Below are 14,365 nucleotides of genomic sequence, written 5' to 3'. Positions count from 1 at the left end.
ACGAAAAGAGGGAAAATAAAAAAATTGAAAAATCAAAAAAGTGAAGAACTGAATATTAGAGGAATCGAAAATCGAGAAATTGAAAACTAAAATTAAAATAGTGGAATAATGGCAAAAATTCCTAAACTGAAATATCGACAAATTGAAAAATCGATAAATTGAAAAATTGAAAAGTTAAGAAATCGAAAAATCGGGAAATCGGGTAATTCAAAAACCTGGAAAATCGGAAAGTCGAAAAGTTGAAAAATTGAAAATCGAAAAATCGAAAAACCGAAAATCGGAAAAATTGAAAGATCCAAAATTTGATAAATCGAAACATCAAGAAATCGAAAATTTTCAAAGTCGGTAAATTGGAAATCGAAAAACCCGAAAATCTAAAAATCTCGAATATTGTAGGTTTGGAAATTCAAAAGTCGAAAAATTGAAAAATCGAAAAGTTGAAAAGTTAAGAAATTGAAAAATCACGAACTCGGGTAATTGAAAAATTGAAAAAACTGAAAAATCGAAAAATCGAAAAATTAAAAATCGAAAAACCGAAAATCGGAAAAATTGAAAGATCCAAAATTTGATAAATCGAAACACCAAGAAATCGAAAATTTTCATAACGGCAAATTGGAAATCGAAAAACCGAAAAATCTAAAAATCTCGAATGTTGTAGGTTCGGAAATTGAAAAATAGAAAAATCGAAAAATCTGGAAATAGGAAAACCGAAAACTCGGAAATTGAAGGAATCGAGGAATTAAAAAATCGGTACACTGTGAAGTTAAATAGTTGAAAAACCAAAAAATTTAAAAATCGAGAGATTGAATATTGAAAATATCGAAAAGTCGAAAAATGAAAATCTCAAAAGTTGAAAAATCGATAAATGGAGAAATCGAAAAATCGGAAAATCGCAGATGAATAATTCGAAATTCGGAAAATGAAAAATCGAAAACTCTCAAATTTTAAAATCTGGAAAATCGTCAAATCGAAAAACCAAAAACTAGAAAAAAATCAAGAAATCGAAAAATTGAATAGTCGATAAATCGCAAAGTCGGAAAACCAATAACTCGAGAGATCGAAGTTACGAAAAATCGAAAAATGGAAAACTAAAATTTAATAAAACGTCGGAAAACTGAAAACTCCCTCAACTGAAATAGGTATCGATAAATTGAGAAATCGAAAAATCGAAAATCGCAATATCGAGAAATTGGAAATTCGGAAAATCGCACTCGGAATATTGTAATTCAAGAAATGTGATAGTTTAAGTTGAAAAATTGAAGAATTGAAAAACCCCAAATAAAGAAATCTAGAAGTCGGGAATTCGAAAATTGGAGAAATCGAAACATCAAAAAATCTAAAAATCGAAAAATATCAAATTTAAAAAATTGAAAAGTTGTAAAATCAAAAAACTGGAAAATTGAGGAATCAAAAAATCATGGAAAACGAAAAGTCGAAAAATGTAGAAATCGAAAAATCCTAGTGGGAAGAATTTCAAATTTTAGAAGTCGATAAATTGAAAAACTCCAAAACGAAAGCATACATCTAAAAATTGAGAAATCGAAAAATCGAAAAATCGATAAGTGGAAAAATCTGAAAATCGAAGTCACAAAATTGAAAAATTGAGAAATCCAGAAATCGAAAAATCGGAAAATTGAAAAATCAATAAGTCGAAAAATGAAGAAATTGAGTTAATGAGAAATTGAAATGTCTGAAAATCGCGAACTCAAGAAATACAACCAAACTAAAATTTAAAAAATCGAAAAATCCCAAAACTGAAATATCGAAAAATTGAGAAATCAAAAAACTGAAAGGTCGAGAAATCGAAAAATCGAGACATCGAAAACCTGGGAAATTTAAAAATCAAGAAATCGAAAAATCGAAGAATTAAAACATCGAAAATCGAATAATTTAAAAGTCGAAAAATCGAAAACAGAAAAACTGAAAATTCGGCAAATCGAAAATGGCGAAATCGAAAATTAAAAAAAAAACACGAGAAAACTGACAATTTGTAAATTTAATTACCCTGTATGAAAAATTGTTTACATTTGTTTCCCGTATACATAATAAAGTAAAGTGACCAACAAATCCGACTGAATATTAACAAAAAGGAGAGGGGACATAAATATAACTAATAAAAATAATGAGTGCCGTAAACGAAACAACAGAAATATAATAAGAATATATACTAACAATGAACAACATAGCAAAGAAAAATATCTAGAAACAATAAGAGAATACAATGTCTAATAAGTATTTAGTGTTGCATAACTACATATTCTGGGTCTAATACAAAACAAAACAAAAAAAAAACTTACACCTTCTAAGAACTAGAATAATACCTACGATCCATGTACACTTAAATTAAATATTTATAACAAACATTTACACACAATCAATCCAGCGATGATTATCTCCACTAGACGACTAATAGGTCACCTTATCACACTCTCATATTTACAAACGACGTTACTTGCAATGACAGAACCACGTCTATTTGCACTCACCACCTTATTCAGTGCCTGTTTCTGTTCCAGTAACTTCAGTTTCCAAAACGTCACCATCAAATGGACCCTACAAACCCACCAATACGTCACACCCGGAAAACCCACCAACAACCTCAAGGAACTGTTTCCTGAAAACGGAGTAACCGATGGACTCACCACCGTCTTTATCAATGGATCAGTTAACACTCTTTATCAAAATTCTGTGACAGATATACCCGATCTAGCCTGTTTGGACATGACTCGTGTGAATTTACAAAAAATAGAACCCGGTGCTTTCAAGAAGTTGCCAGTTTTGAGTCACTTGGATTTTGGGGAGAATAGCCTTGAAGAGATTCAAAGTGGTACTTTTGTTGATTTACAATCGTGTCACTACATCAATGTTTCAAGTAACCAGATTTCAGTGCTTGAGGTTGGTGCTTTCAGAAATTTATCAAATTTGAGTAGGTTGTATCTATCCAAGAACAAGATTGATAAAGTAGAGAGAGGGGTTTTTGATAACGTGACAGTGCGCATTTTGGACTTGTCTCAGAATGTAGTGAGTAAACTTGAGGATGGGTTTCTGGACAACGTGTTACCTGTGAAGGGGTTGAATGTATATTTGGTACTAAGTGACAATAAACTAGAAGAAGTGAATCCACGGGTTTTTAACCACAGTTACATCACACATCTATACTTGGCTAACAATTCAGTTTCAAGTTTGCGACTAGGAGATTTTCAAAATTTACCAAAACTGGAATATTTGCAACTACGTGGTAACAAACTGGAGAACATTGAAAACGTGTTCAACAATATGAAGCTCATCAGTCTGGATTTAAGCCACAACGAAATTTCCTTCATTGCTAGTGATGCTTTCAGAAATATGACCAAACTGAGAATCGTTCGACTAAACCACAACAAAATCAAGTTCTGGGATAACAACTGGTTTCAAGACTCTGAAGCCATAACAACAATATTTGCTTCTAATAATTTGATTGGAGAACTTCCAGAGAAAGCGTTCAAAAATTATCAGAACACGTTCTCGATTGACTTGGCAGCTAATAGAATCGAAAATATCAAGGACCTGGCTTTCTATAACCCCGAAAGGGGGTTTACAAGACTCCACTATTTGATTCTCCGTGACAATCTTATCCAGAAGTGGAACAAATTTTTGCTGGTCAATCGAGCCAATATCACTGTGTATGGAATCGACCTGAGGAAGAACAAACTTGAGTGTTTTCAAGGCAGTGTAAATGATAATTTTGGAAAAGTCGAAGTGGTGTGGCTTAGTGATAACGCGTTTGGGGCAAGTTGTGGGATCGAAATTGAGCAATACGTTGATAAACATAAAGCTTATCACACTCCAGAAGAACTGGAAGAAGAAATGATTTATTAAAACTAGTGTAGCTGGAAATTAAAACATAAATGTCAATTTGAGTCTGTATTGTGTGTTGCCTAATCTAACCTAAAAAGCGGGCCCTCTTTTAACAACCTATTACAAAAATTTACTCACAACCACAATAAATACTGAAAAAAATATGTCCAACCCTAACCCATTTCCTGAATTTTCTAACCCGAAAGACGACTTCTCCAAACTTAAACCAATCTTGTTCATCGAAGTCCACTTCTTCAATTTTTTCAGTGTTTCGTGGTCAAAGTTGTCTTCCACCATTAACCTAGCAATAGCAAAGTTTCCCAAATGCAAGTCGCCGATCAAAGTGTGGATTTGATTGCCTCTCAAATCCACACTCTCATATTTACTCTTGTGAAAAATGTTCACCGAAAGCACTTTTAGCGAAACAGAACGCATAGCAAGAACTATGAGCACAGATGTTTCTTGAAAAAGACTTTCGTTTAAATAAGTCATACTATTGTTGTTTAGATACAACAAAAATAGGTTCATTTTCGTGAACTCAAGTGAAAACTTTTCCACACGTTTGATTCTGTTGTCGTCTAAAAACAGGCTATGTACGTATGGTAAGTTACAAAAGGCCTTTGGATTTAAGACAGATAGTTTGTTTCGAGATAAAATTATTGTTTCTAGATTGGCCAGGTTGACGAATGCTGCGTTTTCTATTTCTTCGATGTTGTTGGAAGGTAGATACAAATAAGTGAGTTCAAGAGCTTTGAAAGTGTGTGTTTTAATCCGTTTGATGTTGTTCAATTCTATATTTAAAGCGAAAACTTCTTGATCTTTTAGAAAATCGGGTTCTAAGTCGTTTACACTCGAATTTATGATGTTCAACCTGTCTACAGCAAACGAAAGATTGAACAAATTTTTACATAATGTTGTAATTGTATTGTTTTTAATATTTATGGTGTTTACGTCTTCTGAAATAGAAACGGTAGAATTGGTGAATTCTCTATAAACGGAGTTATAGTCTTTCACTTGATAAGTAATTTTATCTGTCGAAAAGTTGCTGCAAAAAGAAATCGATTTTTGGAACTGACACAACAGTAAAAATAAATGCAAGAACATTTTAGAAGTCGCAGTAGTTTGTAACGAATACACTGAAAATAATTTTAATACATTTCGGATGTTCTAGAATATACTTATCAAACTAATGCGTTTCTTATGTCCCAAAATGTGTGTTTCCAAATACCTAGTAAGTGCTTTGCAACAAGTTTTCTGTTGAGTGTTGCAACGCTTTGAAGGCGTGAGAAAGTCGTCTAAACGGTTTTTTTACGTACACTTAACGCATAGGAATAAAGGTCTAATAAAAATGGACGCTGTATTTAAGTAAAAACGTGAAGAAATGATCAATTATTAAGTTATATTTTTTAATACATAATTCAAAGTTTTCTTTACGATATGCAGTTGCGTATTGTGTGTTGCCTACTCTCCAAACGTCGCCACTTCTTGTATAACAACATTTTACAAATTAACTTTGAAATTGCAAGACTGAATGCTCAGAAATTCGGCAAAAAATCAAAAGTTAATGACATCATCTCCCCCAGAAGTTAATGACATCATCTTACAATTTTGTTAAATAAATATTGTTTAAATGTTATGAAATAACATGCTCCTGAATTTCTGGTTTATTAATTCGTGTTAAAATTTTGTCCTAGACATGGAGATTTTTGGAAAAAAAGTCAAATTTTTCAATTTTTTTGCTTCTCCATTTTTCGATTTAAGTATGGATTTTTCAGTGTTTCTACTTCTCAGTTTTTCAATATTTTACTTTGGTTTTTTCTCGATTTTTCGACTTTTAAAATTTTAAATTTTTCGTGTTTTCGTTTTCGGAATTTTGAATATTCCGCTATGATTTCTCAATTTTTTTATTTCTTTATTTTTTGAGTACTCCATTTTTCCGCTTTTCGATATTCCGATTTTTCGATTTCACGATTTTTCTTTTTTTAGTGTTTCGACTTTTCGATCTCTCGGTTTCTCCATTTTTCGATTTTTTGATTTTTCGATTTTTCGATTTTTCGATTTCTCGATTTCTCGATTTCTGAATTTTTCAGTTTTTGGAATATTTTCAATTCTTCATTTCTTCGATTTTTTAATTTCCAATTTTTTCAATTTTTAGATTTTTCAGGTTTTTGATTTTTTAGTTTATTCGATTTTGTAATTTTTCGATTTTTGGACTTTTCGATTTCTCGATTTTTCAGTTTTTAGATTTCTCTATTTTTCGATATTTCAGCTATGGGATTTTCCAATTATCTGATTTTTGACTTTCTGATTTTTCGATTTTTAGATTTTTCCACTTTTTAATTTTTTAGCTTCCCCAACTTTCGATTTTTTGTTTTTACGATTTTCAGACTTCTCGATTTTTTGATTTATGAGTTTTTCGATTTTTCAATTTTTCGATATAAAATTTCTGATTTCTCGATTTTCAGTGTTCCAAGTACGATTTTTCGACTTCCCAACTTTTCCAAGTCTCGATTTTTCAGTTTCTCGGTGATTTGATTTCTAGATTTTTCTTCTTTTCGACTTCAGAATTGTTGATTTTTTGACTTCGATTTTTTATTTTTCGATTTTTAGATATTTCAATTTCCGATATTATTAGATTTTCGGTTTCTCGATTTTTCGAGTTCTCAATTTTTCTATATTTCAGTTACCAAATTTTTCAATTTTCCGTTTTGTTAACTTTTAGTTTTCAATATTTTGATTTCCAAATTTATCGACATTTCGACTTTTTCTCGATTTTTCCATTTTTTTGTTTTTTCAGATTCCTCGAATTTTTGGGATCTCTATTTTCCATTATTCCAAATTTTCGATTTCTCGATTTTTCAAAATTTCACTTCTTCGACTATTCGACTTTTCGGTTTATTGATTTTTAATTTCTCCGTTCCTTCAATTTTCGAATTTTTGGTTTTCCAATCTCTTGTGTCTTCAGCTTTTCAGTTTTTTGATTTTTCAATTTTTCAACTTATAAAATTCAAGATTTTTCGATTTTTTCATTTCTTATATTTCGATTTTTTGACTTCTCAATGTTTCTTTCGATTTTTCAAATTCTAGATGTTTCAATTTTCTCATGTTCCGGTTTTTCTATTTTTGGATTTTTTGACTTTCAATTTTTCCACGTTATCATTTCTCAGTTTTTCCAATTTTAAAATTATCCGATTTCTGGATTTTTCGATTTCTTGACTTTTCAGTTTTTCAATTTTTCGATATTTCAGTTTCAGGATTTTTCAATTTTTCAATGTTTTAATTTTAGTCTTCGAGTTCTTGATTTTTCAACTTCCGATTTCTGTTTTTCGATGTTTCAGTTTTCGAATTTCTTACTTTTTTTTATTCTACAGTTTCTCGATTTTTCAATTACCCGAATTTTCGATTTTCAATTTCTTTTAGTTTTCGATTTCTTGATTTTTCAACTTCCGATTTCTGTTTTTCGATGTTTCAGTTTTCGAATTTCTTACTTTTTTTTATTCTTCAGTTTCTCGATTTTCAGTTACCCGAATTTTCGATTTTCAATTTCTCGAATTCTCAGCTTTTCAATTTTGACGTTTCTAAATTTCTAGTTTTTCTATTTTTCAATATTTGATTAATCATTTTTTTTATTTTCCCAGTTTTCGATATCTTGACTTGTCAATGTTTCTATTTTTCAGTTTTTCAGTTCTTTATTTCTTCGATTTTTTTCGATTTCTCAGTTTCTCGATGTTTTGATTTTTCCATTCTTCGATTTTTCTATTTTTCGACTTCAGATTTGTTGATTGTTCGGTTTTTGAGTTTTGACTTTTCGATTTTTAAATTTTTCGGTGAACGATTTTTAATTTTCCAAATTTCGATATTTCGATTTCTCAGTATCAGATTTTTCGGTTCCTCGATTTTTCGATATGTCGACTTTTCGATTTTTCGATATTACAGTTACCAGACTTTTCAATTTTCCGATTTTTTAACTTTTAGTTTTCGATATTTCAATTTCGTAATTTAATTACATTTCGACTTTGCCATTTCTAGATTTCTCTATTTTTCGTTTTTTCAGCTTTAAGATTTCTCGATTTCTTGAGACCTCTATTTTTCGATATTCCGAATTTTCGATTTCTCGATTTTTGAATTTCTCGATTCCTTCAGTTTTTGGTTTTCTGATCTCTCGTTTTATCATTTTTTCAGTTTTTTTAACTTATAAAATTCAAGATTTTTCGATTTCTCGAACTCTGAATGTTTCAATTTTTCTATTTTAGGATTTCTCCATTTTGCAATTTTTCCACCATTTAAATTTACGTTTTCGATTTCTTGAATTTTCAGTTTTTCAATTTTCTGTTTTTTCATTTTTTTTTTTAATTTACAGACTTCACGTTGTTTTAATTTTCTAATTTTCTGATTTCTCGATTTTTAAATTTCCCAAATTTTTGATTTCACGATTTCCCGACTTTTCAATGTTTTTGATGTCTCAATTTTTCGAAATTTCAGTTTCCTGATTTGTCAATTTTTCACTGTTTTAATTTTAATTTTCGATTTCTTGATTTTTCAACTTCCGATTTCTCAGTTTTTCAATATTTCAGTTTTCCAATTTTTTTCTTTTTTAATTTTTCAATTTTTCAATTTCTCGATTTTTCAGCCTTTCAATTTTTGACGTTTCTAAATTTTCAGTTTTTAGATTTCCCAATTTTCGATTAATCGATTTTTTGATTTTCTCAGTTTTTCAATTCTTCATTTGTTCGATTTTTTAGTTTAGTTTCTAGTTTCTTCATTTTTAAAATTTTTCAGGTTTTTGATCTTTTAATTTATCCGATTTTGTAATTTTTCGATTTTTGGACTTTTCGATTTCTTGATTTCTCAATTATTTGATATTTCAGTTATGAGATGTTTCAATTTTTCCATTCTCCAATATTTCTTCCTTTACTACTTTTTAATATTTCAATATATCCACCTTTCGATTTTTAGATTTTTCGACTTTTTGATTTTTTAATTTTTGAGCTTCCCAACTCTCGATTTTTTTATTTTACGATTTTCAGACGATTATTTGATTTGTCAGTTCTTTGATTTTTCAATTCTGCAACATAAAAATTCTGATTTCTCGATTTTTCGATTTCTGGATTTTCAATGTCCCGAGTACGATTTTTCGACTTCCCGATTTTTCAAAGTCGCAATTTTTCGATTTTTCAGTTTCTCGGTGTTTTGAGTTTTCGATTTCTTGATTTTTCCATTTTTCGACTTCAGATTTGTTGATTTGTTCGATTTTTTGACTGCGGTTTTTCAATTTGGAAAAAAAATTTAATTTTCCAACATTTCGATATGTCGATTTCTCAATATTAGATTTTTCGATTTCTCGTTTTTTCGATATGTCAACTTTCCGATTTTTCGATTTCTCAATTTTGCTATATTATAGTTACAAGATTTTTCAATTTTCCGATTTTTTAAATTTTAGTTTTCGATACTTCGATTTCCCAATTTATCGACTTTTCGACTTTGCCATCTATTGACTATTCGATTTGTCAATTATTTTTAGTTTCTTCAGCTTTAAGATTTCTCGATTTCTTGAGATCTCTATTTTTCGATATTCCGAATTTTCGATTTCCCGATTTTCCAAAATTTCAGTTTTTCGACTGTTTGACGTTTCGATTTATAATCGATTTTTAATTTCTCGATTCATTCAATTTTGAGTGTTTGGTTATCCGATCTTTTTTCCAGTCTTTTTATTTTTCAATTTTTCAAATTATAAAGGTCAAAATTTTTCGATTTCTCCATGTTCCGATTTTCGAAAAGTCGAAAAAGAGAAAAACAAAAATAGAAAAAGAGAAACATGGAAACATTAAAAAATATAAAAATTGAAAAGTCGAAAAACTGAAGAATCAAAATATTGAAAAGTCTAAAAACTGTAATATTGAAAAATTAAGTAATCGTAAAAAAATCGGGAAATCCAAAACTCCAAAAATCATAAATTACAAAATCGAATAAATTAAAAAATCAAAAACCTGAAAAATCTATAAATTGAAGAAACTGGAAATTAAAAAATTGAAGAACTGAAGAATTGAAAAATTGAAAAGTAGAAACACTGAAAAGTCCAGAAATTGAGAACTGGAAAAATAAAAAAATCGATTGATCAGAAATTGAGAGAACGAAAAAATGAAAATTTAGAAAAATCGAAAAATCGGGAAATTACAAAATCGAGAAATTGAACAATGAAAGAAGTGAAAAATTCGAAAACTGAAAAATGGAAAAACTGAGAAATCGGAAGTTGAGAAATCAAGAAATAGAAAACTAAAATTAAAGCATTGAAAAATTGAAAAATCCTGAAACTGAAATATCGAAAAATTGAGAAATGGAAAAAATTAAAAGTCTGGGAATCGTGCAATCGAAAATTTGGGAAATCTAAAAATCGAGAAATCGGAAAATTAGAAAATTAAAACAAATGAAAGTCTGGAAATTAAAAAAATCGAATAAACACAAAATTTAAAAACTGAAAATTCAGGAAATCGAAAACTAAAATTTAAATAGTGGAAAAATCGCAAAATGCCTAAACTGAAATATCAAAAAATTGAGAAATCGAAAAATTGATATGTCGAGATCGAAAAATCGAGAAATCGGATAATTTAAAAATTGGAAAAACTGAATAATTAGTCAAAAAGTCGAAATATTGAAAATCGAGAAATCCAAAAATAGAAAAACTGAAACATGGAAAAATTGAAGAATCGAAATATTGAATAGTCTAAAACTGAAACGTTTTCATTTTTTCGATTTATTTGTTTTTTTAATTTTTCGATTTTTAAATTTTTCAATTTCTTGATTTTTCGATTTTTCTATTGTTCAATTTTTCGATAATTCTATTTTTCAATATTTTGAATTTTTGAATCTTAGATTTTTCAGTTTTTTGATGATTCGATTTCTCTATTTTGCAGCTTCCCGGTTTTAGATTTTTCAATTCACTAAGTTTTGGATTTACTTTTTTTTTAATTTTTCGACTTATCAGTTTTCTCTTTTTTCCATTTTTCTCTTTTTCTTTCGAGATTTCGATGTTTCGTCTTTTGATTCTTCAAGTTATCGATATATCAATTCTTAGTTTTTTCGATTTATCGATTTTTTATGTTAAATTTTTCAATTTTTAATTTCTCGATTTTTAAATTTTGGCCAAATTCGGTTTTTCGATTTTTCCACTTTTCTGCTTTTCGATTTTTCAATCTTCCAATTTTTCGATGTGTCGATTTCTTGCTTTTTCGACTTTGCAATTCCTACATTTTAGATATTTGAAATTTTTAATGTTTTAGAGTTTTTAAATTTTTGATTTTTCAGTCTCTTCATTTTTTAATGTTTCGAGATTTTTTAATTTTTTTTTTGGGGTTTTCAATTTTTCGGTTTTACGATTTTTAAAATTTGTTTTATCTTTTTTGGTTCGGGTAGTTCTTCCGTGTCTTCATTGCATTCCCATTTCTCTGTGTATATTATTAATTTTGGCTTGATGCCCTTCAGTTTTTTCTTCCTTCTCGCGTTCTCTTATACGTTTCTCTTTCTCTTGTTCTGTAAGGTTATTATTAACACAAAGTATATTTCAGAATTTTTGAGATCCCGGGTGGCCATGCAAATCGCAGCGTCAGGGATATCGATAGATCTTGACAGGCTGCTTGTCAGCAACTGTCAAAACCTTTTTTCTTCGTCATTCATTCAATCAATTTTCAAATCAAAGATTGACTTTATAATATGGTGTGGAGTAGCGAATTTGACAAAGAAGAAGATTTCCAAGTAAACCAAATTAATCTCCCTCTTTTTTCTGTAGCTACATTTTCAGTTCGCCGGAAAATGTGTACAACCCTGGCAACTGGAAGCAGCCCGGGCTAACAACATGTTAGAAGACTTGTGTGCCCTTCATGTGGGATCCAGAGCTCCTGCAACACGTCTTTCTGGATTAATATGCTCAATCGGTCCAGAAGCTACACCTAAAAAGTCGTACCACTGAAGGAACTTTCGTTTCCAGGTATAGCGAGCTGCGACGTGCCCACAATCGAAATCCTCTTGGAAAACGGGATGAATATAGCCTGCTTGAATTGTCTGTATGGACAGATAGAGTACCATCAGCAAATTCTTTCAAATATAAGGACTGCGCAGAAGAACTTTAGCAAAAAAATTAAAATGAAGTACCCTTTGGCTGTCTCCGGCTTCACTCGGGGACCTGTTATTCGAGCAACTGGAAAACGTTGAAGCAGTGTTCAACAACTTGCAGCTCATCAATCTAGATTTAAGCCACAACGAAATTTCCTTCATTGCTAGTGATGCTTTAAGAAATATGACGAAACTGAGAATCGTTCGACTAAACCACAACAAAATCAAGTTCTGGGATAACAACTGGTTTCAAGACTCTGAAGCCATAACAACAATATTTGCTTCTAATAATTTGATTGGAGAACTTCCAGAGAAAGCGTTCAAAAATTATCAAAATACATTCTCGATTGATTTGGCAGCTAATAGAATCGAAAATATCAATGACCTGGCTTTCTATAACCCCGAAAGGGGGTTTACAAGACTCCACTATTTGATTCTCCGTGACAATCTTATCCAGAAGTGGAACAAATTTTTGCTGGTCAATCGAGCCAATATCACCGTGTATGGAATCGACCTGAGGAAGAACAAACTTGAGTGTTTTCAAGGCAGTGTAAATGATAATTTTGGAAAAGTCGAAGTGGTGTGGCTTAGTGATAACGCGTTTGGGGCAAGTTGTAGGATCGAAATTGAGCAATACGTTGATAAACATAAAGCTTATCAAACTCCAGAAGAACTGGAAGAAGAAATGATTTATTAAAACTAGTGTAGTTGGAAATTAAAACATAAATGTCAATTTGAGTCTGTATTGTGTGTTGCCTAGTCCAGCCTAAAAACCTGTGCTAAAAATCGTTGCCTCTTTCAACAACCTCTTCCAAAAATTTACTTACAACTACAATAAATACTGAAAAAAATATGTCCAACCCTAACCCATTTCCTGAATTTTCTAACCCGAAAGACGACTTCTTCAAACTTAAACCAATCTTGTTCATCGAAGTCCATTTCTTCAATTTTTTCAGTGTTTCGTGGTCAAAGTTGTCTTCCACCATTAACCTAGCAATAGCAAAGTTTCCCAAATGCAAGTCGCCGGTCAAAATGTGGATTTGATTGCCCCTCAAATCCACACTCTCATATTTACACTTGTGAAAAATGTTCACCGAAAGCACACTTAGCGAAACAGAACGCATAGCAAGAACTATGATCACAGATGTTTCTTGAAAAAGACTTTCGTTTAAATAAGTCATACTATTGTTGTTTAGATCCAACAAAAATAGGTTCATTTTCGTGAACTCAAGTGAAAACTTTTCCACACGTTTGATTCTGTTGTCGTCTAAAAACAGACTATGTACGTATGGTAAGTTACAAAAGGCTTTTGGATTTAAGACGGATAGTTTGTTTCGAGATAAATTGATTGTTTCTAGTTTGGTCAGGTTGACGAATGCTGCGTTTTCTATTTCTTCGATGTTGTTGGAAGGTAGAAACAAATAAGTGAGTTCAAGAGCTTTGAAAGTGTGTGTTTTAAGCCGTTTGATGTAGTTCAATTCTATGTTTAAAGCGACAATTTCTTGATCTTTTAGAAAATCGGGTTCTAAGTCGTTTACACTCGAATTTATGATATTCAACCTGTCGACAGCAAACGAAAGATTGAACAAATTTTTACATAATGTTGTAATTGAATTGTTGTTGATATTTATGGTGTTCACGTCTTCCGAAGTAGAAACAGTAGAACTGGTGAATTCTCTATAAACGGAGTTATAGTCTTTCACTTGATAAGTAATTTTATCTGTCGAAAAGTTGCTGCAAAAAGAAATCGATTTTTGGAACTGACACAACAGTAAAAATAAATGCAAGAACATTTTAGAAGTCGCAGTAGTTTGTAACGAATATTTTGTAACGAATACACTGAAAATAATTTTAATACATTTCGAATGTTCTAGAATATACTTATCAAACTAATGCGTTTCTTATGTCCCAAAATGTGTGTTTCCAAATACCTAGTACCTAAGTGCTTTGCAACAACTTTTTTGTTGAGTGTTGCAACGTTTTGATGGCGTGAGAAAGTCGTCTTTTTACGTTTTTTACGTACACTTAACGCATAGGAATAAGGGTCTAATAAAAATGGACGCTGTATTTAAGTAAAAACATGAAGAAATGATTAATTTTTAAGTTACATTGTTTAATACATAGTCCGAAGTTTTCTTTACGGTATGCAGTTGCGTATTGTGTGTTGCCTACTCTCCAAACGTCGCCACTACTTAGTTGATTATAAAGTTAAACCGATAAAGCTTCCTAGGCAATTATCACTTAAGTACCTATTAAAGTGTGTAGTAAAGTTAATTTTGTTTCAATGTTCTAAAACTAAAGCGTTTTTAATTGAAATTTTTTTTAATGTATAACAACATTTTACAAATTAACTTTGAAATTGCAAGACTGAATGCTCAGAAATTCGGCAAAAAATCAAAAGTTAATGACATCATCTCCCCCA

At 30.5% G+C, this 14,365-nt stretch overlaps 3 protein-coding genes across 3 annotated transcripts; all 3 read left to right on the top strand.

Moving 5' to 3' along the window:
- Positions 1-2,457: 2,457 nt before the first annotated feature.
- On the top strand, positions 2,458-3,858 carry LOC135137906 (vasorin-like). Its single transcript, XM_064067680.1, has one exon. The coding sequence runs from the start codon at positions 2,458-2,460 to the stop codon at positions 3,856-3,858; it is 1,401 nt and encodes a 466-aa protein (XP_063923750.1).
- Positions 3,859-11,481: 7,623 nt separating this feature from the next.
- Positions 11,482-12,681, top strand: LOC135138783 (pyruvate kinase-like). Its single transcript, XM_064068800.1, has 3 exons — positions 11,482-11,586; positions 11,633-11,765; positions 11,819-12,681. Exons 1-3 carry the CDS (start codon positions 11,545-11,547, stop codon positions 12,040-12,042), a joined length of 399 nt encoding a protein of 132 aa, XP_063924870.1. The 5' UTR covers positions 11,482-11,544; the 3' UTR covers positions 12,043-12,681.
- Positions 12,128-12,640, top strand: LOC135137904 (slit homolog 1 protein-like). The gene has a single exon (XM_064067678.1). It carries the CDS (start codon positions 12,128-12,130, stop codon positions 12,638-12,640), a length of 513 nt encoding a protein of 170 aa, XP_063923748.1.
- Positions 12,682-14,365: the final 1,684 nt, after the last annotated feature.

Source organism: Zophobas morio, unplaced genomic scaffold, assembly GCF_036711695.1.
Source record: "Zophobas morio isolate AGI-343-1 ecotype UQ-CSIRO unplaced genomic scaffold, CSIRO_AGI_Zmor_V1 ptg000030l, whole genome shotgun sequence".
NCBI classification, from domain to species: domain Eukaryota; kingdom Metazoa; phylum Arthropoda; class Insecta; order Coleoptera; family Tenebrionidae; genus Zophobas; species Zophobas morio.
Note: the sequence above shows the minus strand (reverse complement) of the source record. Positions and strands in the feature narration are given on the sequence as shown.

Excerpts from the sequence above, each read along its gene's own strand:
- LOC135137906 (XM_064067680.1), top strand. The coding sequence starts at position 2,458 with ATGACAGAACCACGTCTATTTGCACTCACCACCTTATTCAGTGCCTGT.
- LOC135138783 (XM_064068800.1), top strand. The coding sequence starts at position 11,545 with ATGGTGTGGAGTAGCGAATTTGACAAAGAAGAAGATTTCCAA. Across the intron at positions 11,587-11,632 it reads ACAAAGAAGAAGATTTCCAA|TTCGCCGGAAAATGTGTACA; the intron begins GTAAACCAAATT and ends CTACATTTTCAG. Across the intron at positions 11,766-11,818 it reads TGGATTAATATGCTCAATCG|GTATAGCGAGCTGCGACGTG; the intron begins GTCCAGAAGCTA and ends TTTCGTTTCCAG.
- LOC135137904 (XM_064067678.1), top strand. The coding sequence starts at position 12,128 with ATGACGAAACTGAGAATCGTTCGACTAAACCACAACAAAATCAAGTTC.